Source organism: Salminus brasiliensis, chromosome 12, assembly GCF_030463535.1.
Source record: "Salminus brasiliensis chromosome 12, fSalBra1.hap2, whole genome shotgun sequence".
NCBI classification, from domain to species: Eukaryota; Metazoa; Chordata; class Actinopteri; order Characiformes; family Bryconidae; genus Salminus; species Salminus brasiliensis.
In genome coordinates this window covers 9,252,463-9,276,919 of record NC_132889.1, presented here as the reverse complement: position 1 = coordinate 9,276,919, position 24,457 = coordinate 9,252,463, and the positions used below count along the sequence as shown (strand labels likewise).

At 41.4% G+C, this 24,457-nt stretch overlaps 5 protein-coding genes across 5 annotated transcripts; all 5 read left to right on the top strand.

Annotated features, from left to right (window-relative positions):
• Positions 1–125: 125 nt before the first annotated feature.
• Positions 126–24,052, top strand: LOC140574153 (uncharacterized). The gene is made up of 2 exons (XM_072693884.1): positions 126–508; positions 23,635–24,052. The coding sequence occupies exons 1-2, from the start codon at positions 126–128 to the stop codon at positions 24,050–24,052; spliced, it is 801 nt and encodes a 266-aa protein (XP_072549985.1).
• On the top strand, positions 1,085–1,495 carry LOC140574285 (histone H3). Its single transcript, XM_072694067.1, has one exon. The coding sequence runs from the start codon at positions 1,085–1,087 to the stop codon at positions 1,493–1,495; it is 411 nt and encodes a 136-aa protein (XP_072550168.1).
• LOC140574402 (histone H4) lies at positions 18,382–18,693 on the top strand. Its single transcript, XM_072694225.1, has one exon. The coding sequence runs from the start codon at positions 18,382–18,384 to the stop codon at positions 18,691–18,693; it is 312 nt and encodes a 103-aa protein (XP_072550326.1).
• LOC140574312 (histone H2B) lies at positions 19,499–19,873 on the top strand. Its single transcript, XM_072694103.1, has one exon. The coding sequence runs from the start codon at positions 19,499–19,501 to the stop codon at positions 19,871–19,873; it is 375 nt and encodes a 124-aa protein (XP_072550204.1).
• Positions 22,478–23,098, top strand: LOC140573698 (histone H1-like). The gene has a single exon (XM_072693206.1). The coding sequence runs from the start codon at positions 22,478–22,480 to the stop codon at positions 23,096–23,098; it is 621 nt and encodes a 206-aa protein (XP_072549307.1).
• Positions 24,053–24,457: the final 405 nt, after the last annotated feature.

Here is a 24,457-nt window from a genome sequence, read left to right as displayed (position 1 = left end):
CGATTGGCTGTTGGTGTGTCTAGCTTTTAGCCAATAGGAACGCAGGCGTTTTAGCTATATCAACGGCGTCGGTCGCTCGCCGTGTTTATTTCAGCTGCGTTCAACGAACTCGACTGACGCGAATCATGAGTGGAAGGGGTAAAACCGGCGGTAAAGCTAGGGCCAAGGCCAAGACTCGCTCGTCCCGCGCCGGATTGCAGTTCCCTGTTGGCCGTGTGCACAGGCTCCTGCGCAAAGGCAACTATGCTGAGCGAGTCGGCGCCGGCGCTCCCGTCTACTTGGCCGCCGTCCTGGAATATCTCACCGCTGAGATTCTCGAGTTGGCTGGCAACGCCGCCCGCGACAACAAGAAGACCCGTATCATTCCCCGTCACCTGCAGCTGGCTGTTCGTAACGACGAGGAGCTGAACAAACTGCTCGGAGGAGTCACTATCGCCCAGGGTGGTGTGCTTCCCAACATTCAGGCTGTACTGCTGCCCAAGAAGACCGAGAAGACCGTTAAGACTAAGTAAATTGGCGCTCTCAGTTGATTTGTCCATACACAAAGGCTCTTTTAAGAGCCACCCATTTTTTCTTAAAAAAAGTGCTGTTCCTTAAACACCCACCATATATTCTTAATGTGACTTCCAAGAATGGTAGCTTCATACGGCCGGAGTTATTGATAAACAGGCTGCCCTCTATTTTTCTATTCTCCTCCTGTGTTACTGTAGTACAATTTTTGTAACAATTGCCAATGTGTGATTTGTTTTCATATATTTAACGTACTGAGTCCAACGCACATATTATATTTATTTATATATATATATATATGTGTGTGTGTATATATGTGTATTCGCTAAAATATATATTATCTTTTTTCATTTTTTTTTTATGGAGCCCGCCACTATTAGTGGGCTGTATTTTTCGTTTTGAAAAGAAGACGCCCAATAGCGTGTCACCGACGTTTTGCCGGCCGCCCAATGGGTAACGGACACCTTTAGGACGCCCAATGAGCGGCGAGCGGCTCGAACGCTTAAAAGCCATGTGAAGCAAGCAACAGCTCATTCTCTTTCTTTACCCGCTGAGGAGAGCAGAGTTCAACGCGATGGCAAGAACCAAGCAAACAGCCCGTAAATCCACCGGTGGCAAGGCCCCGAGGAAGCAGCTCGCCACCAAGGCTGCCCGCAAGAGCGCCCCCGCCACCGGCGGCGTAAAGAAGCCTCACCGTTACAGGCCCGGCACCGTGGCTCTGCGGGAGATCCGCCGCTACCAGAAGTCGACGGAGCTGCTGATCCGCAAGCTACCCTTCCAGCGGCTAGTGCGTGAGATCGCTCAGGATTTCAAGACCGATCTCCGCTTCCAGAGCTCCGCCGTCATGGCCCTGCAGGAGGCTAGCGAGGCATACTTGGTGGGTCTATTTGAAGATACTAACCTGTGCGCTATCCACGCCAAGAGAGTCACCATCATGCCTAAAGACATCCAGCTGGCCCGCCGTATTCGCGGAGAGCGCGCTTAAACAGAGCGCTTTGACGTTTACCTGAAATACCCAACGGCTCTTTTAAGAGCCACCTACCTGTGTCCGTGGCGAAACAGCAAATGTCCGCCTCACTCTTGTGTTGTCTTTATATACCTTACAGCTATTAGGACGCGCGCATCTCAATTCCGTAAGGCCGAGAGAGCTGCGCAGCGAGACCAACAGTGGCTGTATCGTTGGTTAAGGGCAGCAGCAAAGGCGTTTACGCCGCCCAGGTGAGCACGTATTGGGGAAATGTAGCCATTTGTTTTGGTCAAAACTAATTCTGTCGATGCAGGGCATTTCATATTGTAAGGTACCCTTTTTCCCGTCATTTTTCTATTTGCCGAAATCAGTGGGACCCCCGCCCCCCAAAATCAAAAACGATATCGATATTGAGACACTATTGACAATATTGTTATTTCGTACTACGTTTCACATTAAAATTGCCGTATTTATTAATACATATTTCACTTTTTATTAGTATTTTTTTTTTAAATACATGTTTACTGGTTGAGACAACATCATCCTAACAGTACAGTTCGAATTTCATTCAACCCCGTAGAAAAAAAATAGCCACTGACACTTCAGTAAAGCAGTACACTTCTATGTAGTGTGTAGAAAGGTTTTGACTTAATGCAAACGGAATTTATCCATGGATGGAGCGTGGATGTCACCGTGTGTTGAAACTATACTGCAAGCACGGTTTGAGAGCCCTATTTGTGTGTACATACAGTGTGAGTATATACATAAATATTTAGAGCTTGATTTTGGGTACTTAAGTTTCAGACATATGCAAAAATTTTGGAGATGGAGTTACAATGGAGATGATGGCTCCATTGTTTGTGCTTGGTTTTATAAAATCCATAAAACTGAACCAAAATTCACGTTTCCCCTCACCTATTTAATTTGTCTAGAAGTGTAACCCTTCAAGTGTAACCCATAGCGCAAATTACATTTACCCTTCAGAGAAGCCTAGGGAACGATTTATTATTATTATTGTTATTTGTCTTTTTATTTTATATTTGTGCGTTTCGCACAATGAATACCGGGTGAAGTATTTGTCGTGTCTGGGAGGCACCCGGCTATCTAATAGAGAGTAGAATCCTTTGACACTTGGGTAGAGTAGTGCGCTTCTATGTAGTTTATAGGAAGGCTTTTGGAATTGTCCTATTACAAAAGACACCGGTGTTTTGGGGCCACGGACACCTGTCATGAATGGAGCGTGGATGCCATCGTGTGGTCAAACTAGGCAAATGCAAACGTTAACAATGTGGATATCTACGTGTATGTATGTGTATATTGCACATTTTACACATGACAGATGGTTGTGAACGCCAGTAAGTCTACAAAGCTATTTATATTTAACTGCACCAGTACATCTAAAAAAGTAAATATACGTCTTGTGGGGTGATTTTCGTTAGGGGTTAGATTTTGTTTGGAACAATATGCTAATGACAAAGTAGGACAGAATGATAGATATTACCTTGATACCTCGTTGATGACCCTTTTAGTCAAACCATTTCTTAAACCGCATAGATACTCAGGAGATTTGACATATTATTAGGATGCAAAGTTATGAATGACCCCATAGCTTGTCACTACAAAAAATAAATAAATGAATAGATCACATCCCATTTCGTTTCCAAGGCACATTACTCTGGGAGAAGTTTGACAGGTGCTTCTTTAAATGACTTTGTGGACCAAAAACAGATTCTTTACGTTACATTTTGCAGATTCATATTTTGACCACCAGATGGCAAACACACTCCATTCACTTTCTGCGACTACATCGACTTAAGGCCTAGCACTGAAACCCCATCAGAAGCCTAAGGGGTAGGTCTAGCCAAACTGCTTCCACTCACCCTGACTTCATCATGAGCTCTACACTTACTTTGCTTACCGCAGTTTCTTTCCATCCTTCTTTCTCTTCCATTAACTGCATCACATGTCTATATGCCTTTGTATAAAGCAACTTTCACTCCCTCTGCGTTTGTCTAATCTGGCAAATATGACAGTTATTAGAAGATGTATAGCGGAAACCTGAGGGATACAAATGGTAAACACGTGTAGCTTCAGTTGGCCTCATTAGGGGCTTTTCCCTTATAGGCAAAATATACCATTCATTATACTCGTGTTTGTTCTTTCTTTCTTCAAATGTCTCTGTGGACACTGTGTCTTTAACTTGTAGTGTATTAGATTACATGGGACTACAACACCCATGATGCCTTACTACAAGTTCTGCCTATTGACACATGTGCCAAGTATTAAGGCTAGTCAAGTGCTGTTTTTAAACATTTTAGCACGGTTGTATTAATTTGCTACAACCTATGCCTTGAACTTTACATTGGTAAAGATCTTTTCTAATGGCCTGTGTCAGTGTTAACAGTGTGGGTACTAACTGGACAAAGGACTGCAAAGGTCATGTCAGTGTTTGTAAACCGCAGTAGAGATTCTGTCCCCATGTAACACAGAAAATTGGTATAGTGTAACTGATTCTCAGTATATTCACTTAGCTTTATTGATCCAAAGCTATAGCTTAGTGATCTTAGTCAGGGTTCAAATGTTTACATCTATTTAGATGTCATGTCATGTTTCTGTGTGTTATTGTATGTTTCATTGTTTGAATCAGCTTACATTAGGTCATTTCAGCCCCTGTAAATGTACAACAAAAAGTAATAAAAAACCCCCAAAAGGAATATATCTGAAAATAAATGTAACTTGGACCTGCAGATTCATATTCTGACCACCAGATGGTATCCACACTTCATTCACGTTCTGTGACTACATAGTCTTAAGGCCTAGCACTGAAACTCCATCAGAAGCCTAAGGGGTAGGTCTAGCCAAACTGCTTCCACTCACCCTGACTTCATCATGAGCTCTGCACTTACTTTGCTTACCGCAGTTTCTTTCCATCCTTCTTTCTCTTCCATTAACTGCATCATATGTCTATATGCCTTTGTATAAAGCAACTTTCACTCCCTCTGCGTTTGTCTAATCTGGCAAATATGACAGTTATTAGAAGATGTATAGCGGAAACCTGAGGCATACAAATGGTAAACACGTGTAGCTTCAGTTGGCCTCATTAGGGGCTTTTCCCTTATAGGCAAAATATACCATTCATTATACTCGTGTTTGTTCTTTCTTTCTTCAAATGTCTCTGTGGACACTGTGTCTTTAACTTGTAGTGTATTAGATTACATGGGACTACAACACCCATGATGCCTTACTACAAGTTCTGCCTATTGACACATGTGCCAAGTATTAAGGCTAGTCAAGTGCTGTTTTTAAACATTTTAGCACGGTTGTATTAATTTGCTACAACCTATGCCTTGAACTTCACATTGGTAAAGATCTTTTCTAATGGCCTGTGTCAGTGTTAACAGTGTTGGTACTAACTGGACAAAGGACTGCAAAGGTCATGTCAGTGTTTGTAAACCGCAGTAGAGATTCTGTCCCCATGTAACACAGAAAATTGGTATAGTGTAACTGATTCTCAGTATATTCACTTAGCTTTATTGATCCAAAGCTATAGCTTAGTGATCTTAGTCAGGGTTCAAATGTTTACATCTATTTAGATGTCATGTCATGTTTCTGTGTGTTATTGTATGTTTCATTGTTTGAATCAGCTTACATTAGGTCATTTCAGCCCCTGTAAATGTGCAACAAAAAGTAATAAAAAACCCCCAAAAGGAATATATCTGAAAATAAATGTAACTTGGACCTGCAGATTCATATTCTGACCACCAGATGGTATCCACACTTCATTCACGTTCTGTGACTACATAGTCTTAAGGCCTAGCACTGAAACTCCATCAGAAGCCTAAGGGGTAGGTCTAGCCAAACTGCTTCCACTCACCCTGACTTCATCATGAGCTCTGCACTTACTTTGCTTACCGCAGTTTCTTTCCATCCTTCTTTCTCTTCCATTAACTGCATCATATGTCTATATGCCTTTGTATAAAGCAACTTTCACTCCCTCTGCGTTTGTCTAATCTGGCAAATATGACAGTTATTAGAAGATGTATAGCGGAAACCTGAGGCATACAAATGGTAAACACGTGTAGCTTCAGTTGGCCTCATTAGGGGCTTTTCCCTTATAGGCAAAATATACCATTCATTATACTCGTGTTTGTTCTTTCTTTCTTCAAATGTCTCTGTGGACACTGTGTCTTTAACTTGTAGTGTATTAGATTACATGGGACTACAACACCCATGATGCCTTACTACAAGTTTTGCCTATTGACACATGTGCCAAGTATTAAGGCTAGTCAAGTGCTGTTTTTAAACATTTTAGCACGGTTGTATTAATTTGCTACAACCTATGCCTTGAACTTCACATTGGTAAAGATATTTTCTAATGGCCTGTGTCAGTGTTAACAGTGTGGGTACTAATTGGACAAAGGACTGCAAAGGTCATGTCAGTGTTTGTAAACCGCAGTAGAGATTCTGTCCCCATGTAACACAGAAAATTGGTATAGTGTAAATGATTCTCAGTATATTCACTTAGCTTTATTGATCCAAAGCTATAGCTTAGTGATCTTAGTCAGGGTTCAAATGTTTACATCTATTTAGATGTCATGTCATGTTTCTGTGTGTTATTGTATGTTTCATTGTTTGAATCAGCTTACATTAGGTCATTTCAGCCCCTGTAAATGTACAACAAAAAGTAATAAAAAAACCCCAAAAGGAATATATCTGAAAATAAATGTAACTATATCTGAAAATAAATGTAACTTGGACCTGCAGATTCATATTCTGACCACCAGGTGGTATCCACACTTCGTTCATGTTCTGTGACTACATAGTCTTAAGGCCTAGCACTGAAACTCCATCAGAAGCCTAAGGGGTAGGTCTAGCCAAACTGCTTCCACTCACCCTGACTTCATCATGAGCTCTACACTTACTTTGCTTACCGCAGTTTCTTTCCATCCTTCTTTCTCTTCCATTAACTGCATCACATGTCTATATGCCTTTGTATAAAGCAACATTCACTCTCTCTGCGTTTGTCTAATCTGGCAAATATGACAGTTATTAGAAGATGTATAGCGGAAACCTGAGGGATACAAATGGTAAACACGTGTAGCTTTAGTTGGCCTCATTAGGGGCTTTTCCCTTATAGGCAAAATATACCATTCATTATACTCGTGTTTGTTCTTTCTTTCTTCAAATGTCTCTGTGGACACTGTGTCTTTAACTTGTAGTGTATTAGATTACATGGGACTACAACACCCATGATGCCTTACTACAAGTTCTGCCTATTGACACATGTGCCAAGTATTAAGGCTAGTCAAGTGCTGTTTTTAAACATTTTAGCACGGTTGTATTAATTTGCTACAACCTATGCCTTGAACTTCACATTGGTAAAGATCTTTTCTAATGGCCTGTGTCAGTGTTAACAGTGTTGGTACTAACTGGACAAAGGACTGCAAAGGTCATGTCAGTGTTTGTAAACCGCAGTAGAGATTCTGTCCCCATGTAACACAGAAAATTGGTATAGTGTAACTGATTCTCAGTATATTCACTTAGCTTTATTGATCCAAAGCTATAGCTTAGTGATCTTAGTCAGGGTTCAAATGTTTACATCTATTTAGATGTCATGTCATGTTTCTGTGTGTTATTGTATGTTTCATTGTTTGAATCAGCTTACATTAGGTCATTTCAGCCCCTGTAAATGTACAACAAAAAGTAATAAAAAACCCCCAAAAGGAATATATCTGAAAATAAATGTAACTTGGACCTGCAGATTCATATTCTGACCACCAGATGGTATCCACACTTCATTCACGTTCTGTGACTACATAGTCTTAAGGCCTAGCACTGAAACTCCATCAGAAGCCTAAGGGGTAGGTCTAGCCAAACTGCTTCCACTCACCCTGACTTCATCATGAGCTCTGCACTTACTTTGCTTACCGCAGTTTCTTTCCATCCTTCTTTCTCTTCCATTAACTGCATCATATGTCTATATGCCTTTGTATAAAGCAACATTCACTCTCTCTGCGTTTGTCTAATCTGGCAAATATGACAGTTATTAGAAGATGTATAGCGGAAACCTGAGGGATACAAATGGTAAACACGTGTAGCTTTAGTTGGCTTCATTAGGGGCTTTTCCCTTATAGGCAAAATATACCATTCATTATACTCGTGTTTGTTCTTTCTTTCTTCAAATGTCTCTGTGGACACTGTGTCTTTAACTTGTAGTGTATTAGATTACATGGGACTACAATACCCATGATGCCTTACTACAAGTTCTGCCTATTGACACATGTGCCAAGTATTAAGGCTAGTCAAGTGCTGTTTTTAAATATTTTAGCACGGTTGTATTAATTTGCTACAACCTATGCCTTGAACTTCACATTGGTAAAGATCTTTTCTAATGGCCTGTGTCAGTGTTAACAGTGTGGGTTCTAACTGGACAAAGGACTGCAAAGGTCATGTCAGTGTTTGTAAACCGCAGTAGAGATTCTGTCCCCATGTAACACAGAAAATTGGTATAGTGTAACTGATTCTCAGTATATTCACTTAGCTTTATTGATCCAAAGCTATAGCTTAGTGATCTTAGTCAGGGTTCAAATGTTTACATCTATTTAGATGTCATGTCATGTTTCTGTGTGTTATTGTATGTTTCATTGTTTGAATCAGCTTACATTAGGTCATTTCAGCCCCTGTAAATGTACAACAAAAAGTAATAAAAAACCCCCAAAAGGAATATATCTGAAAATAAATGTAACTTGGACCTGCAGATTCATATTCTGACCACCAGATGGTATCCACACTTCATTCACGTTCTGTGACTACATAGTCTTAAGGCCTAGCACTGAAACTCCATCAGAAGCCTAAGGGGTAGGTCTAGCCAAACTGCTTCCACTCACCCTGACTTCATCATGAGCTCTGCACTTACTTTGCTTACCGCAGTTTCTTTCCATCCTTCTTTCTCTTCCATTAACTGCATCATATGTCTATATGCCTTTGTATAAAGCAACTTTCACTCCCTCTGCGTTTGTCTAATCTGGCAAATATGACAGTTATTAGAAGATGTATAGCGGAAACCTGAGGCATACAAATGGTAAACACGTGTAGCTTCAGTTGGCCTCATTAGGGGCTTTTCCCTTATAGGCAAAATATACCATTCATTATACTCGTGTTTGTTCTTTCTTTCTTCAAATGTCTCTGTGGACACTGTGTCTTTAACTTGTAGTGTATTAGATTACATGGGACTACAACACCCATGATGCCTTACTACAAGTTCTGCCTATTGACACATGTGCCAAGTATTAAGGCTAGTCAAGTGCTGTTTTTAAACATTTTAGCACGGTTGTATTAATTTGCTACAACCTATGCCTTGAACTTCACATTGGTAAAGATCTTTTCTAATGGCCTGTGTCAGTGTTAACAGTGTGGGTACTAACTGGACAAAGGACTGCAAAGGTCATGTCAGTGTTTGTAAACCGCAGTAGAGATTCTGTCCCCATGTAACACAGAAAATTGGTATAGTGTAACTGATTCTCAGTATATTCACTTAGCTTTATTGATCCAAAGCTATAGCTTAGTGATCTTAGTCAGGGTTCAAATGTTTACATCTATTTAGATGTCATGTCATGTTTCTGTGTGTTATTGTATGTTTCATTGTTTGAATCAGCTTACATTAGGTCATTTCAGCCCCTGTAAATGTACAACAAAAAGTAATAAAAAAACCCCAAAAGGAATATATCTGAAAATAAATGTAACTATATCTGAAAATAAATGTAATTTGGACCTGCAGATTCATATTCTGACCACCAGATGGTATCCACACTTCGTTCACGTTCTGTGACTACATAGTCTTAAGGCCTAGCACTGAAACTCCATCAGAAGCCTAAGGGGTAGGTCTAGCCAAGCTGCTTCCACTCAACCTGACTTCATCATGAGCTCTACACTTACTTTGCTTACCGCAGTTTCTTTCCATCCTTCTTTCTCTTCCATTAACTGCATCATATGTCTATATGCCTTTGTATAAAGCAACTTTCACTCCCTCTGCGTTTGTCTAATCTGGCAAATATGACAGTTATTAGAAGATGTATAGCGGAAACCTGAGGGATACAAATGGTAAACACGTGTAGCTTCAGTTGGCCTCATTAGGGGCTTTTCCCTTATAGGCAAAATATACCATTCATTATACTCGTGTTTGTTCTTTCTTTCTTCAAATGTCTCTGTGGACACTGTGTCTTTAACTTGTAGTGTATTAGATTACATGGGACTACAACACCCATGATGCCTTACTACAAGTTCTGCCTATTGACACATGTGCCAAGTATTAAGGCTAGTCAAGTGCTGTTTTTAAACATTTTAGCACGGTTGTATTAATTTGCTACAACCTATGCCTTGAACTTCACATTGGTAAAGATATTTTCTAATGGCCTGTGTCAGTGTTAACAGTGTGGGTACTAACTGGACAAAGGACTGCAAAGGTCATGTCAGTGTTTGTAAACCGCAGTAGAGATTCTGTCCCCATGTAACACAGAAAATTGGTATAGTGTAACTGATTCTCAGTATATTCACTTAGCTTTATTGATCCAAAGCTATAGCTTAGTGATCTTAATCAGGGTTCAAATGTTTACATCTATTTAGATGTCATGTCATGTTTCTGTGTGTTATTGTATGTTTCATTGTTTGAATCAGCTTACATTAGGTCATTTCAGCCCCTGTAAATGTACAACAAAAAGTAATAAAAAAACCCCAAAAGGAATATATCTGAAAATAAATGTAACTATATCTGAAAATAAATGTAATTTGGACCTGCAGATTCATATTCTGACCACCAGATGGTATCCACACTTCGTTCACGTTCTGTGACTACATAGTCTTAAGGCCTAGCACTGAAACTCCATCAGAAGCCTAAGGGGTAGGTCTAGCCAAACTGCTTCCACTCAACCTGACTTCATCATGAGCTCTACACTTACTTTGCTTACCGCAGTTTCTTTCCATCCTTCTTTCTCTTCCATTAACTGCATCACATGTCTATATGCCTTTGTATAAAGCAACATTCACTCTCTCTGCGTTTGTCTAATCTTGCAAATATGACAGTTATTAGAAGATGTATAGCGGAAACCTGAGGGATACAAATGGTAAACACGTGTAGCTTTAGTTGGCCTCATTAGGGGCTTTTCCCTTATAGGCAAAATATACCATTCATTATACTCGTGTTTGTTCTTTCTTTCTTCAAATGTCTCTGTGGACACTGTGTCTTTAACTTGTAGTGTATTAGATTACATGGGACTACAACACCCATGATGCCTTACTACAAGTTCTGCCTATTGACACATGTGCCAAGTATTAAGGCTAGTCAAGTGCTGTTTTTAAACATTTTAGCACGGTTGTATTAATTTGCTACAACCTATGCCTTGAACTTCACATTGGTAAAGATCTTTTCTAATGGCCTGTGTCAGTGTTAACAGTGTGGGTACTAACTGGACAAAGGACTGCAAAGGTCATGTCAGTGTTTGTAAACCGCAGTAGAGATTCTGTCCCCATGTAACACAGAAAATTGGTATAGTGTAACTGATTCTCAGTATATTCACTTAGCTTTATTGATCCAAAGCTATAGCTTAGTGATCTTAGTCAGGGTTCAAATGTTTACATCTATTTAGATGTCATGTCATGTTTCTGTGTGTTATTGTATGTTTCATTGTTTGAATCAGCTTACATTAGGTCATTTCAGCCCCTGTAAATGTACAACAAAAAGTAATAAAAAACCCCCAAAAGGAATATATCTGAAAATAAATGTAACTTGGACCTGCAGATTCATATTCTGACCACCAGATGGTATCCACACTTCATTCACGTTCTGTGACTACATAGTCTTAAGGCCTAGCACTGAAACTCCATCAGAAGCCTAAGGGGTAGGTCTAGCCAAACTGCTTCCACTCACCCTGACTTCATCATGAGCTCTGCACTTACTTTGCTTACCGCAGTTTCTTTCCATCCTTCTTTCTCTTCCATTAACTGCATCATATGTCTATATGCCTTTGTATAAAGCAACTTTCACTCCCTCTGCGTTTGTCTAATCTGGCAAATATGACAGTTATTAGAAGATGTATAGCGGAAACCTGAGGGATACAAATGGTAAACACGTGTAGCTTCAGTTGGCCTCATTAGGGGCTTTTCCCTTATAGGCAAAATATACCATTCATTATACTCGTGTTTGTTCTTTCTTTCTTCAAATGTCTCTGTGGACACTGTGTCTTTAACTTGTAGTGTATTAGATTACATGGGACTACAACACCCATGATGCCTTACTACAAGTTCTGCCTATTGACACATGTGCCAAGTATTAAGGCTAGTCAAGTGCTGTTTTTAAACATTTTAGCACGGTTGTATTAATTTGCTACAACCTATGCCTTGAACTTCACATTGGTAAAGATCTTTTCTAATGGCCTGTGTCAGTGTTAACAGTGTGGGTACTAACTGGACAAAGGACTGCAAAGGTCATGTCAGTGTTTGTAAACCGCAGTAGAGATTCTGTCCCCATGTAACACAGAAAATTGGTATAGTGTAACTGATTCTCAGTATATTCACTTAGCTTTATTGATCCAAAGCTATAGCTTAGTGATCTTAGTCAGGGTTCAAATGTTTACATCTATTTAGATGTCATGTCATGTTTCTGTGTGTTATTGTATGTTTCATTGTTTGAATCAGCTTACATTCGGTCATTTCAGCCCCTGTAAATGTACAACAAAAAGTAATAAAAAAACCCCAAAAGGAATATATCTGAAAATAAATGTAACTATATCTGAAAATAAATGTAACTTGGACCTGCAGATTCATATTCTGACCACCAGATGGTATCCACACTTCATTCACGTTCTGTGACTACATAGTCTTAAGGCCTAGCACTGAAACTCCATCAGAAGCCTAAGGGGTAGGTCTAGCCAAACTGCTTCCACTCACCCTGACTTCATCATGAGCTCTGCACTTACTTTGCTTACCGCAGTTTCTTTCCATCCTTCTTTCTCTTCCATTAACTGCATCATATGTCTATATGCCTTTGTATAAAGCAACATTCACTCCCTCTGCGTTTGTCTAATCTGGCAAATATGACAGTTATTAGAAGATGTATAGCGGAAACCTGAGGGATACAAATGGTAAACACGTGTAGCTTCAGTTGGCCTCATTAGGGGCTTTTCCCTTATAGGCAAAATATACCATTCATTATACTCGTGTTTGTTCTTTCTTTCTTCAAATGTCTCTGTGGACACTGTGTCTTTAACTTGTAGTGTATTAGATTACATGGGACTACAACACCCATGATGCCTTACTACAAGTTCTGCCTATTGACACATGTGCCAAGTATTAAGGCTAGTCAAGTGCTGTTTTTAAACATTTTAGCACGGTTATATTAATTTGCTACAACCTATGCCTTGAACTTCACATTGGTAAAGATCTTTTCTAATGGCCTGTGTCAGTGTTAACAGTGTGGGTACTAACTGGACAAAGGACTGCAAAGGTCATGTCAGTGTTTGTAAACCGCAGTAGAGATTCTGTCCCCATGTAACACAGAAAATTGGTATAGTGTAACTGATTCTCAGTATATTCACTTAGCTTTATTGATCCAAAGCTATAGCTTAGTGATCTTAGTCAGGGTTCAAATGTTTACATCTATTTAGATGTCATGTCATGTTTCTGTGTGTTATTGTATGTTTCATTGTTTGAATCAGCTTACATTAGGTCATTTCAGCCCCTGTAAATGTACAACAAAAAGTAATAAAAAAACCCCAAAAGGAATATATCTGAAAATAAATGTAACTATATCTGAAAATAAATGTAACTTGGACCTGCAGATTCATATTCTGACCACCAGATGGTATCCACACTTTGTTCACGTTCTGTGACTACATAGTCTTAAGGCCTAGCACTGAAACTCCATCAGAAGCCTAAGGGGTAGGTCTAGCCAAACTGCTTCCACTCACCCTTACTTCATCATGAGCTCTGCACTTACTTTGCTTACCGCAGTTTCTTTCCATCCTTCTTTCTCTTCCATTAACTGCATCATATGTCTATATGCCTTTGTATAAAGCAACTTTCACTCCCTCTGCGTTTGTCTAATCTGGCAAATATGACAGTTATTAGAAGATGTATAGCGGAAACCTGAGGGATACAAATGGTAAACACGTGTAGCTTCAGTTGGCCTCATTAGGGGCTTTTCCCTTATAGGCAAAATATACCATTCATTATACTCGTGTTTGTTCTTTCTTTCTTCAAATGTCTCTGTGGACACTGTGTCTTTAACTTGTAGTGTATTAGATTACATGGGACTACAACACCCATGATGCCTTACTACAAGTTCTGCCTATTGACACATGTGCCAAGTATTAAGGCTAGTCAAGTGCTGTTTTTAAACATTTTAGCACGGTTGTATTAATTTGCTACAACCTATGCCTTGAACTTCACATTGGTAAAGATATTTTCTAATGGCCTGTGTCAGTGTTAACAGTGTGGGTACTAACTGGACAAAGGACTGCAAAGGTCATGTCAGTGTTTGTAAACCGCAGTAGAGATTCTGTCCCCATGTAACACAGAAAATTGGTATAGTGTAACTGATTCTCAGTATATTCACTTAGCTTTATTGATCCAAAGCTATAGCTTAGTGATCTTAGTCAGGGTTCAAATGTTTACATCTATTTAGATGTCATGTCATGTTTCTGTGTGTTATTGTATGTTTCATTGTTTGAATCAGCTTACATTAGGTCATTTCAGCCCCTGTAAATGTACAACAAAAAGTAATAAAAAACCCCCAAAAGGAATATATCTGAAAATAAATGTAACTTGGACCTGCAGATTCATATTCTGACCACCAGATGGTATCCACACTTCATTCACGTTCTGTGACTACATAGTCTTAAGGCCTAGCACTGAAACTCCATCAGAAGCCTAAGGGGTAGGTCTAGCCAAACTGCTTCCACTCACCCTGACTTCATCATGAGCTCTGCACTTACTTTGCTTACCGCAGTTTCTTTCCATCCTTCTTTCTCTTCCATTAACTGCATCATATGTCTATATGCCTTTGTATAAAGCAACTTTCACTCCCTCTGCGTTTGTCTAATCTGGCAAATATGACAGTTATTAGAAGATGTATAGCGGAAACCTGAGGGATACAAATGGTAAACACGTGTAGCTTCAGTTGGCCTCATTAGGGGCTTTTCCCTTATAGGCAAAATATACCATTCATTATACTCGTGTTTGTTCTTTCTTTCTTCAAATGTCTCTGTGGACACTGTGTCTTTAACTTGTAGTGTATTAGATTACATGGGACTACAACACCCATGATGCCTTACTACAAGTTCTGCCTATTGACACATGTGCCAAGTATTAAGGCTAGTCAAGTGCTGTTTTTAAACATTTTAGCACGGTTGTATTAATTTGCTACAACCTATGCCTTGAACTTCACATTGGTAAAGATCTTTTCTAATGGCCTGTGTCAGTGTTAACAGTGTGGGTACTAACTGGACAAAGGACTGCAAAGGTCATGTCAGTGTTTGTAAACCGCAGTAGAGATTCTGTCCCCATGTAACACAGAAAATTGGTATAGTGTAACTGATTCTCAGTATATTCACTTAGCTTTATTGATCCAAAGCTATAGCTTAGTGATCTTAGTCAGGGTTCAAATGTTTACATCTATTTAGATGTCATGTCATGTTTCTGTGTGTTATTGTATGTTTCATTGTTTGAATCAGCTTACATTAGGTCATTTCAGCCCCTGTAAATGTACAACAAAAAGTAATAAAAAAAAACCCAAAAGGAATATATCTGAAAATAAATGTAACTATATCTAAAAACTATATCAAATGTAATCTGGACCTGCAGATTCATATTCTGACCACCAGATGGTATCCACACTTCATTCATCATATTTCTAAGGCCTCTGCATAAAGCAACTTTTACCCCCTCTGTGCTTGTCTGCACATATGACTGTTATTCGAATATGTATACCATAAACCTGGGGAATCTAAATGGTAAATATATATAAGTGGGGCGTGTGTGTGTGTGTGTGTGTGTGCTTGCGTGCGTGCGTGCACGCAACTCTCATTTGTAAACATATGGCATGCTTGATGTAAACTTTGAGGGCCTATTCATTCTGACAGATACAAACACAAATACATACCCTGTACTGGTTATATGTGTTTGAGCAATATGTGTTGATAGAGGAAGGATCGTGTTTTATAGATTCAACCATTCAATTGATGTGTGTTTGTTCTTTTTTTATTTAAAAGTCTTTGTGGACACAGTGTCTTTATATTGTAGTGTTAAGATCAATGACTACAATTCCCACGATGAACTACAAGTTCAGCCTATTGACAAATGTGCCATGTATTGGCTCATTTAGAGCTGTGATCTCAGTGTGTGGTTGCATAGTTAGAATAGCGTGATGTAGTGTTTGGACTTACTTGGTTGTATGTGAGACCAAGGCGCATATGTGAACAGCCATCAATATTGAGTCAACAGCTGACCTAGGTATGTGTGGTGTTAAGAGAAATGTTAGCTACTTTTAATGTTCATACATGTCCATGTGAAACGTCGTCCTTTTTTCATTACAGTTTGCGTCGCTTCGTGGAATGGGCGTGTGCTCAGCTCTGTTGTGGTGCCGTTAGTACGATAACGTTAACGTTAAAACTCGATTACTCGAAAACTCCATTGTGCCGAGAGCAATGTTTTACACCCAGTCACAGCAAATCGATGTATAACTGCCGTTGCTGGATCTATGTGTGGAGTTGCACTTGGAGCCAGTTTAGCGATTAGCAGCGTGGCTAACGCAGCTAGCTGGCATAAACAGCAAACACAAACATGGGCCTAATTATGGGGTGCAATTTCCTATTGACCACGGAACAGTACCGCCTGCTGAGTTGTAGTATGAATTAAAAGTACGCAAAGTTAGCGATTAGCATGTTAGCTATCTCGGTTAGCACAAACAATAACACAGGCCAGTGCGTATATAGTTGCCAGATAAATACAAACTCACTCGAGGCAGCCAAGGTTTAGTATGAACGGTGTATATAGCTTTATTTATGTTAACTGTCGTGGTTGACTTGGGTGATTTGTGTCCCAGCTACTCGTGTAACCGAGAGGCTAGCTAGCTAACTTTCACATGAGAATTTCCCCACTGCGGGACTAATAAAGGACTATCTTATCTTAACTTGGAGAGTAGCGCGATGGCTAGGTGGCTGTAATACGATAATACGGACTCGTGTGCAATTGGAACAAGTGAGGGACAAACGGTCGTGCTTAAACCAAGCTACCAGCAGCGTATCTTCTGGGTTTTAGAGCCGGGTGGCGTGTGTAGTTGGCTAATTAGTGTTTGTTCACGAAATATATTTTCCGTAAGTTACCGAAACGACAAATGAATGTAGCTAATTTCGCTCGCAAAAAAACGCCAACAGAAACCTAGTGTGTCCGCGTCTTAACTGAAGTTTGTTTGCCGTTCGTTGGCCAATAGTTCAGTAATCTCAGAAAAGCAATGACATTGGAACCGGAATTACACTGTCCAATTCCCAAGCAGCTCACTACTCCCTACAGAGTGCATATAATAATGGCTTCTACACTCACGTAGTGCACTATTTAGGGAGTAGTGGAGTGCCATTGTTTTTGTGTCCCCAACCAATTATAATTTATGGAGATTTGAGGGCATTCTGTGGTTCAGAAAGAAGAGTTGTAGCCTTTGTTGACATGTATTAATAATAATGATATTATCATTGTAATTGCAAATAAACATTTGATCACTGTTTTCTAAAGGTCAAAGGTCACATGGCCCCTATCCACTTCTATTTAGTGAAAAGGAGTCATAGGCTGTGTGTATGAGTATGAGCCTACTTTGAGTCACTGTAAATTCATGTTAAGCTAAGGCCTGGCTGGCTTAAGTCACTGGAATTTATTTATGTATGTATTTATGAATGACTTCATCATTAGACCTAGCTATTTCTGAAGTTATTATGACTCCTAATTATAACTGAACAGCCTAGCTTTCAGACCTGCTTGACTTTACAAAGTTTACAAAGTTGAATCATGAGGAGTTAAAGGATTCACAGTGAAGGAAAGGCATGATCCAGTGTGTGTTGCAATATTATGTAGCAACCGTTGTTTGTTCCTGTTACACCATGGTTAATATATTATGATTGTGATCAGAGCAGTTCAACAGTATAGATGGTTTGGTAACTTTTATCAGTAATTTATAAATAGTTCTGACCAGAGGAGGATGGGTCTCCCTTGTTAGTTTGGCATGCTCACTGGGGGTCTTTGATCCTTCATGTCTTACGTTATTTATTTGTCTCTGTCTTTTACTAATGACTAATTATGTAAAGCACTGTACAAATAAATTTGACTTGACTTCTGAATCTATGGACTCTCCCCCTCGGTGGAGCCTGGATGCCATTGTGTGGCCAGACTGTAAAACTGCAAGCAGTAGAAGGAAGACATGCTGCAAATACATTGGAAAGTGATGCTATTATTGTTTGGCTTATCAGATTGCCCCCCAAGTTGCAATACACCACATGTTACATGAACAACATGACCATCTTATGTGTTAATGAAATCCACATTAAAACTATCTAAATAGAGCACTTTGAATTGTGAACATGTGTACATCCAGAGCGAACTGAAACAAAAGACAATTCAGCTAGTTGACTCTATTTTGTGTGGCTACCCACTCAGTGCCTATATATATGCGATGTTTGAGTGGTCTAGTCACGTAGGTACAGAACACTTGTTTTCCTGTACAGCGTCTAGAAGATGAGACGGAGCTAATATAGTGTGACGTCACTCTTGTTTTCAACTAGGTCCTATAGAGCGGTATAACAGGCGTGCCTCGGGTGCTGCAGCTTCGTTTATTCTCTTCTCGTCGACTGGGAAAAGAAGCAGAGAGAATGTCTGGCAGAGGCAAGGGAGGCAAAGGTCTTGGAAAAGGAGGCGCCAAGCGTCATCGTAAAGTGCTTCGCGATAACATCCAGGGTATCACTAAGCCGGCTATTCGTCGTCTGGCTCGTCGTGGTGGCGTCAAGCGTATCTCCGGTCTGATCTACGAGGAGACCCGCGGTGTGCTCAAAGTGTTCCTGGAGAACGTGATCAGGGACGCAGTCACGTACACCGAGCATGCTAAAAGAAAGACCGTCACCGCTATGGATGTGGTGTACGCCCTGAAGCGCCAGGGACGCACTCTATACGGCTTCGGAGGTTAAACGCTCGGCTTAAACAAATCTTAAACACAACGGCTCTTTTAAGAGCCACCCACAGATCCAACAAAAGAGATTGTTTTTCATGTTAGTTTGTTTGTTTTAAATACGGTAGTCAATAAGTGAATGAAAATTTGAAAAAATGAAAATATCTCCAGGACACTTAAGTAGTTAACCTGCATGAGGAATAAAAAGTGATCTAATGATATACTTACTTTTTCCATTTTCCCCCGTGTGCGTTGTTTTAGAATTCAGAACTGTACGTGTTAAAAACCTTATATAAACATTGAGCCGTCTGCGTCCCTTATTTGTTTGTTTATTTGCAAATAAGTCAGTGATGATCATGGAACTCCCGGCCGCTCTGTGTTAAGAAGTTAATCTTCAGAAGGAATAAACATTATATTTCTGTGTATAATAATAATAAATATAAATATTAAATATTTATAATATAAATATAATTAAATCAGAACTATACGTTTGAATAAAATCAGAATGTCGCCGTCAACGCCGGTGTGGCAAAAAAATAATTGTACCGTCTGCACAGCGGGTAAAAATGCGCGGGTAGGCGAACAAAGAGAATGCTGCTGAGGGGAGGGGGAGGGGGAAGCGGGTGTAGGGAGGCAAGAGAGAGGGAGGGGGTGGAGAGACGGGAACGGAGGGTTGAGAAGAAGCGAGCATTCAACTGTTGTCCAATGGTCGTTTGACGGCATTCTGGAGGCGGAAACTCGTCTAATTAGAATGTTAGAGTCTAAATAATGTTGGAGCTTGTCACCTCCCCCTCATTCTTCAGTCTTATTCGACGACGAGCAGAATGCCTGAGCCAGCCAAGTCCGCCCCGAAGAAGGGATCTAAGAAAGCCGTGACCAAGACGGCCGGGAAAGGAGGCAAGAAGCGCAGAAAGTCCAGGAAGGAAAGCTATGCTATCTACGTGTATAAGGTGCTGAAGCAGGTCCACCCAGACACTGGTATCTCCTCCAAAGCGATGGGCATCATGAACTCGTTCGTGAACGACATCTTCGAGCGTATCGCCGGTGAGTCTTCTCGTTTGGCTCACTACAACAAGCGTTCTACTATCACCTCCAGGGAGATCCAGACCGCTGTGCGTCTGCTACTTCCCGGTGAGTTGGCCAAGCACGCCGTGTCCGAGGGCACAAAAGCCGTGACCAAGTACACCAGCTCCAAGTAAACAGTGTTCGCGGCATAATCAAAACCCAACGGCTCTTTTAAGAGCCACCCACGTTTTCCACCAAAGAGCAGTTTTTACGCGAGAGAACCAAGTCACAGATGGTAAGCCCTCAATTTACGTCTGTATGTTACTTCCAGAGAGTACAGCCTTTGGTGTAGAAGTAATTGTTTCAATTATATAAGGATGTATGCATATGTAAGTCAATAGATTTATTCTTGTTTGTTGGCATTTAATTGGTGTAGTGTGTACTAGGATTAAGTGGCAGAATAGCAAACTATTATACTGTGCCATACTAACCATATGAAGTGGGCTTGAAATGATCAGCATTACAGGTGTGGAAGAGTGTAGGGTTCATCCATAATATTACACACTTGATCTTGGTAATGAAAGGTGCCTCTTAAAACTAGAGGCTGGTCTGGTGGATGTAATAAGGCCTTATTGGGGGCTGACTTGTTGGGGGGGGGGGGAAGAGGAAAATAAGTGACCTCCACAAGCTTTTTGGTTGGGTTACAAAAGTTGGTCAAAGTCTTTGAGTGAGATATGAGTGAGCAAAAGTAGGTCTAGAGCTAGGCTTTTGATACAGTGGTTGAGAGCAAGGCCGGCTTGAGGAAGGTAGAGTAAGTAAATAATAGGTTTGTAGCTGGGCTTCAGGTTTATGATGAAGGTGGATTGAGTTAAAGTGGCTGTGAGTTGGGCCTTAGCCTAAAGATACAAAGGAAGGTTCCGTAAAATTAAATTTCAACATCAGCCGTCAGCCTTATGATTCAGTGAGGGCAAGCAACAGTAGATGCACACAAGGCCTTGGCCTACTGATAAATGTAAAACTAAGACAGCTTAAAATGGGTCAAATTAAAGTTCTAAAAAAATCTGTTGGGGTAAGAATGAGAATAGGGTTGTTTTGTGTTGAGGTTAGTTGGTATTGTCATTAAAGTGAGGATGCAGGTTGCAGATGGATGCAAAATTTGTATTAGGGTTAGAGAGAGTACGTGCTTTTTCATTAAGCATAGAATAAGATTGTTTTTTTTATATTAGGGTTATAGTGCAGATTGAGTTATTGTGTTTGGGTTAGACTGAGGTTGGGGTTTTCTTTTATTATTTCTTTTATTAGGGCTAGGAGGAAGATTTTGTTTTAGGGTTAGGAGTATGGAGTTATATTGTATTGGGGCTTTTTGGTTGGGTCACAAAAGGATGAAGTTAGTCCAAGTCTTAGGTCTATGGTGAGTTTTGAGTGAGCAAAAGTAGGTGCTGGTGTATAGGTTGGAAGCAAGGCAAAATGATGAAGGTAAAGTAAGTAAATATGGGTTTGTAGCTGGGCCTCGGGCTTTACCATGAGAAAAGTAGGTCAGTGAAAGTATGTTTAGCGCAGACATGTGGTCAGCCTTATGATTCAGTGACAGCAAGCAACAGTAGATACACAAGGCCATGACCCACTGATGAATGTATAACTAAGTAGAATGGTCATAGCATAATATGGGCTGAGTGAGAGTTTAACAAATTAACTTGAGTTGTGTTACTGGAGGGATGGGATTAATTTGTATTAGGGTAAGAATGAGATTGAGAGTTATTAAGAGTTATTTCATGTTAGGGTTAGAATGAGAATGGATTTGTTTTGTATTAGTGCAAGAATTAGGGAGGGTTTTTTGTATTACGGATAAGAAGGAATTGGGTTATTTCATCTTGGGATTAGAGAGAGGAGGTGTTATTGTAGATGGATTTTATTTATTTTTTTTTTTTTAGATTAGGGTTAGATGGTTGGAACGGTTTTGTTTTAGGGTTAGAAGGAGGAATGTGTTCTTTTGTATCTGTGTAAGAATGAGATTGGGGTTATTTTGTACTATGGTTGGAGGAAGGATGGGGTTATTTCATTTGATGGTTAGAGAGAAGAAAGTGGTGATTTTGTATTAGGGTTAGAATGAGTTTGGGCTTATTTAATATAAGGGTCGGAGAGAGGACTTTATTCTTTTCCATTATGTTTTAAGGTCGATTGTCACGGGGAGAGTCGTTCCGAGTGTGGGAGCCCTGGTGACAAAGACGCATCGACGGTGAGAGTCATACTGCGGGAGTCACAACGCACACATGGCAACACTGTGCTTTACACACCTCTCAAGGGCGCCCCGCACGACGAGCAAAACAACGCACCCATACATCGGATTCCCAACACGCTCTCACCGAGGCTCTCCTCTATCGCTCCGGACAAGGCTCGCCCAGCTCGCAACACATTTTGACGCCGTTTTCCACCGATTAGCACGTCAAATGCGCCGTCGCCCGTTCCGCACGCCGGCAGCGCGGCACGCTTTGGTGTGCGCCGTGCGAAAAGCGGCGTCGTTTCGCTGCCCTTCCCGCCTTCTCTACACACGATGGAGCCTTTCGGAGACGATAGAGCATTTCCACGATCGCCAGAGTGGGCTTTCGCTCATATTTCGCTCGACAAACGCCGAGAGAAAACACAAGTGCGAGTCTTTCGTTGCGGCACGGCTGCACGGGCGAGTTGAGTCCACAACGTTCTCATGTGACTTTTAAGGGCCGCCCCCCTCGCTGCAGCCGGAGGTTCCACAGAACGCTGCAGCAGTTTGTGCTCACTCCAGCTCTCAGCAAAGCAGAACAATGGCAGAAGTCGCTCCAGCCCCAGCCGCCTCGGCGCCCGCCAAGGCCCCCAAGAAGAAGGCCGCCGCCCGCCCCAAGAAAGCCGGCCCCAGCGTTGGCGAGCTCATCGTCAAGGCCGTCTCTGCGTCCAAGGAGAGGAGCGGCGTGTCTCTCGCCGCCCTGAAGAAAGCCCTGGCTGCCGGCGGCTACGACGTCGAGAAGAACAACTCACGCGTTAAGCTCGCCGTCAAGAGCCTCGTCACCAAGGGCACTCTGGTGCAGACCAAAGGCACCGGCGCGTCGGGCTCTTTCAAGCTTAACAAGAAGCAGACCGAGGCTAAGAAGAAGCCGGCCGCCAAGAAGCCGGCACCTAAAGCTAAGAAGCCGGCCGCCAAGAAACCAGCCGCGGCCAAGAAGCCCAAGAAGGTAGCAGCCAAGAAACCCACTGCGGCTAAGAAATCCCCCAAGAAGGCCAAGAAGCCCGTCGCGGCCGCTAAGAAGGCAGCGAAAAGCCCCAAGAAGGCCAAGAAGCCGGTGCCTCCCAAAAAGGCGACCAAGAGCCCAAAGAAAGCCAAAGCGGTCAAGCCTAAAGCAGCTAAGCCCAAAGCGGCGAAGGCGAAAAAGGCTGCCCCTAAGAAGTAAACAGTCACGCCCTTTACATTTTATGTCTTGTTTCCCTCTACAACGGCTCTTTTAAGAGCCACCCCACAGTTTCATCTCAAACAGCTTTATTTTCCTTGTTACTGCAAAATGAATCAAAAAACAAACAAAAAACGTTAAGCCGGAAGAAGAACAGCAGTAACTATCCCATAAAATAGCTCTATTTACAATAGTGTACATATTTTCGGGTTTGACTTTGCTTTCCTTCTATGATCAGAGTACTTTATGGCCGTACGTGTTTTATTTGAGCGGGAAAGGAAACACTGGGCATGAGTGTGTGTGTGTGTGTGTTCTTTCTTTACACCGTTTTCTTTCTTTCTCTCTCTCGCTCTCGCTCAACCAGACACACAGCACGAGAGGAGGAGGGGGTCGGGTTGCAAAGCGAGCAGAGGTGGGAGGACGCTAGAGTCTGACGGCGGATATGCGATTGGCTGTTGGTGTGTCTAGCTTTTAGCCAATAGGAACGCAGGCGTTTTAGCTATATCAACGGCGTCGGTCGCTCGCCGTGTTTATTTCAGCTGCGTTCAACGAACTCGACTGACGCGAATCATGAGTGGAAGGGGTAAAACCGGCGGTAAAGCTAGGGCCAAGGCCAAGACTCGCTCGTCCCGCGCCGGATTGCAGTTCCCTGTTGGCCGTGTGCACAGGCTCCTGCGCAAAGGCAACTATGCTGAGCGAGTCGGCGCCGGCGCTCCCGTCTACTTGGCCGCCGTCCTGGAATATCTCACCGCTGAGATTCTCGAGTTGGCTGGCAACGCCGCCCGCGACAACAAGAAGACCCGTATCATTCCCCGTCACCTGCAGCTGGCTGTTCGTAACGACGAGGAGCTGAACAAACTGCTCGGAGGAGTCACTATCGCCCAGGGTGGTGTGCTTCCCAACATTCAGGCTGTACTGCTGCCCAAGAAGACCGAGAAGACCGTTAAGACTAAGTAAATTGGCGCTCTCAGTTGATTTGTCCATACACAAAGGCTCTTTTAAGAGCCACCCATTTTTTCTTAAAAAAAGTGCTGTTCCTTAAACACCCACCATATATTCTTAATGTGACTTCCAAGAATGGTAGCTTCATACGGCCGGAGTTATTGATAAACAGGCTGCCCTCTATTTTTCTATTCTCCTCCCGTGTTACTGTAGTACAATTTTTGTAACAATTGCCAATGTGTGATTTGTTTTCATATATTTAACGTACTGAGTCCAACGCACATATTATATTTATTTATATATATATATATATATGTGTGTGTGTATATATGTGTATTATTATAGCCACTATTAGTGGGCTGTATTTTTCGTTTTGAAAAGAAGACGCCCAATAGCGTGTCACCGACGTTTTGCCGGCCG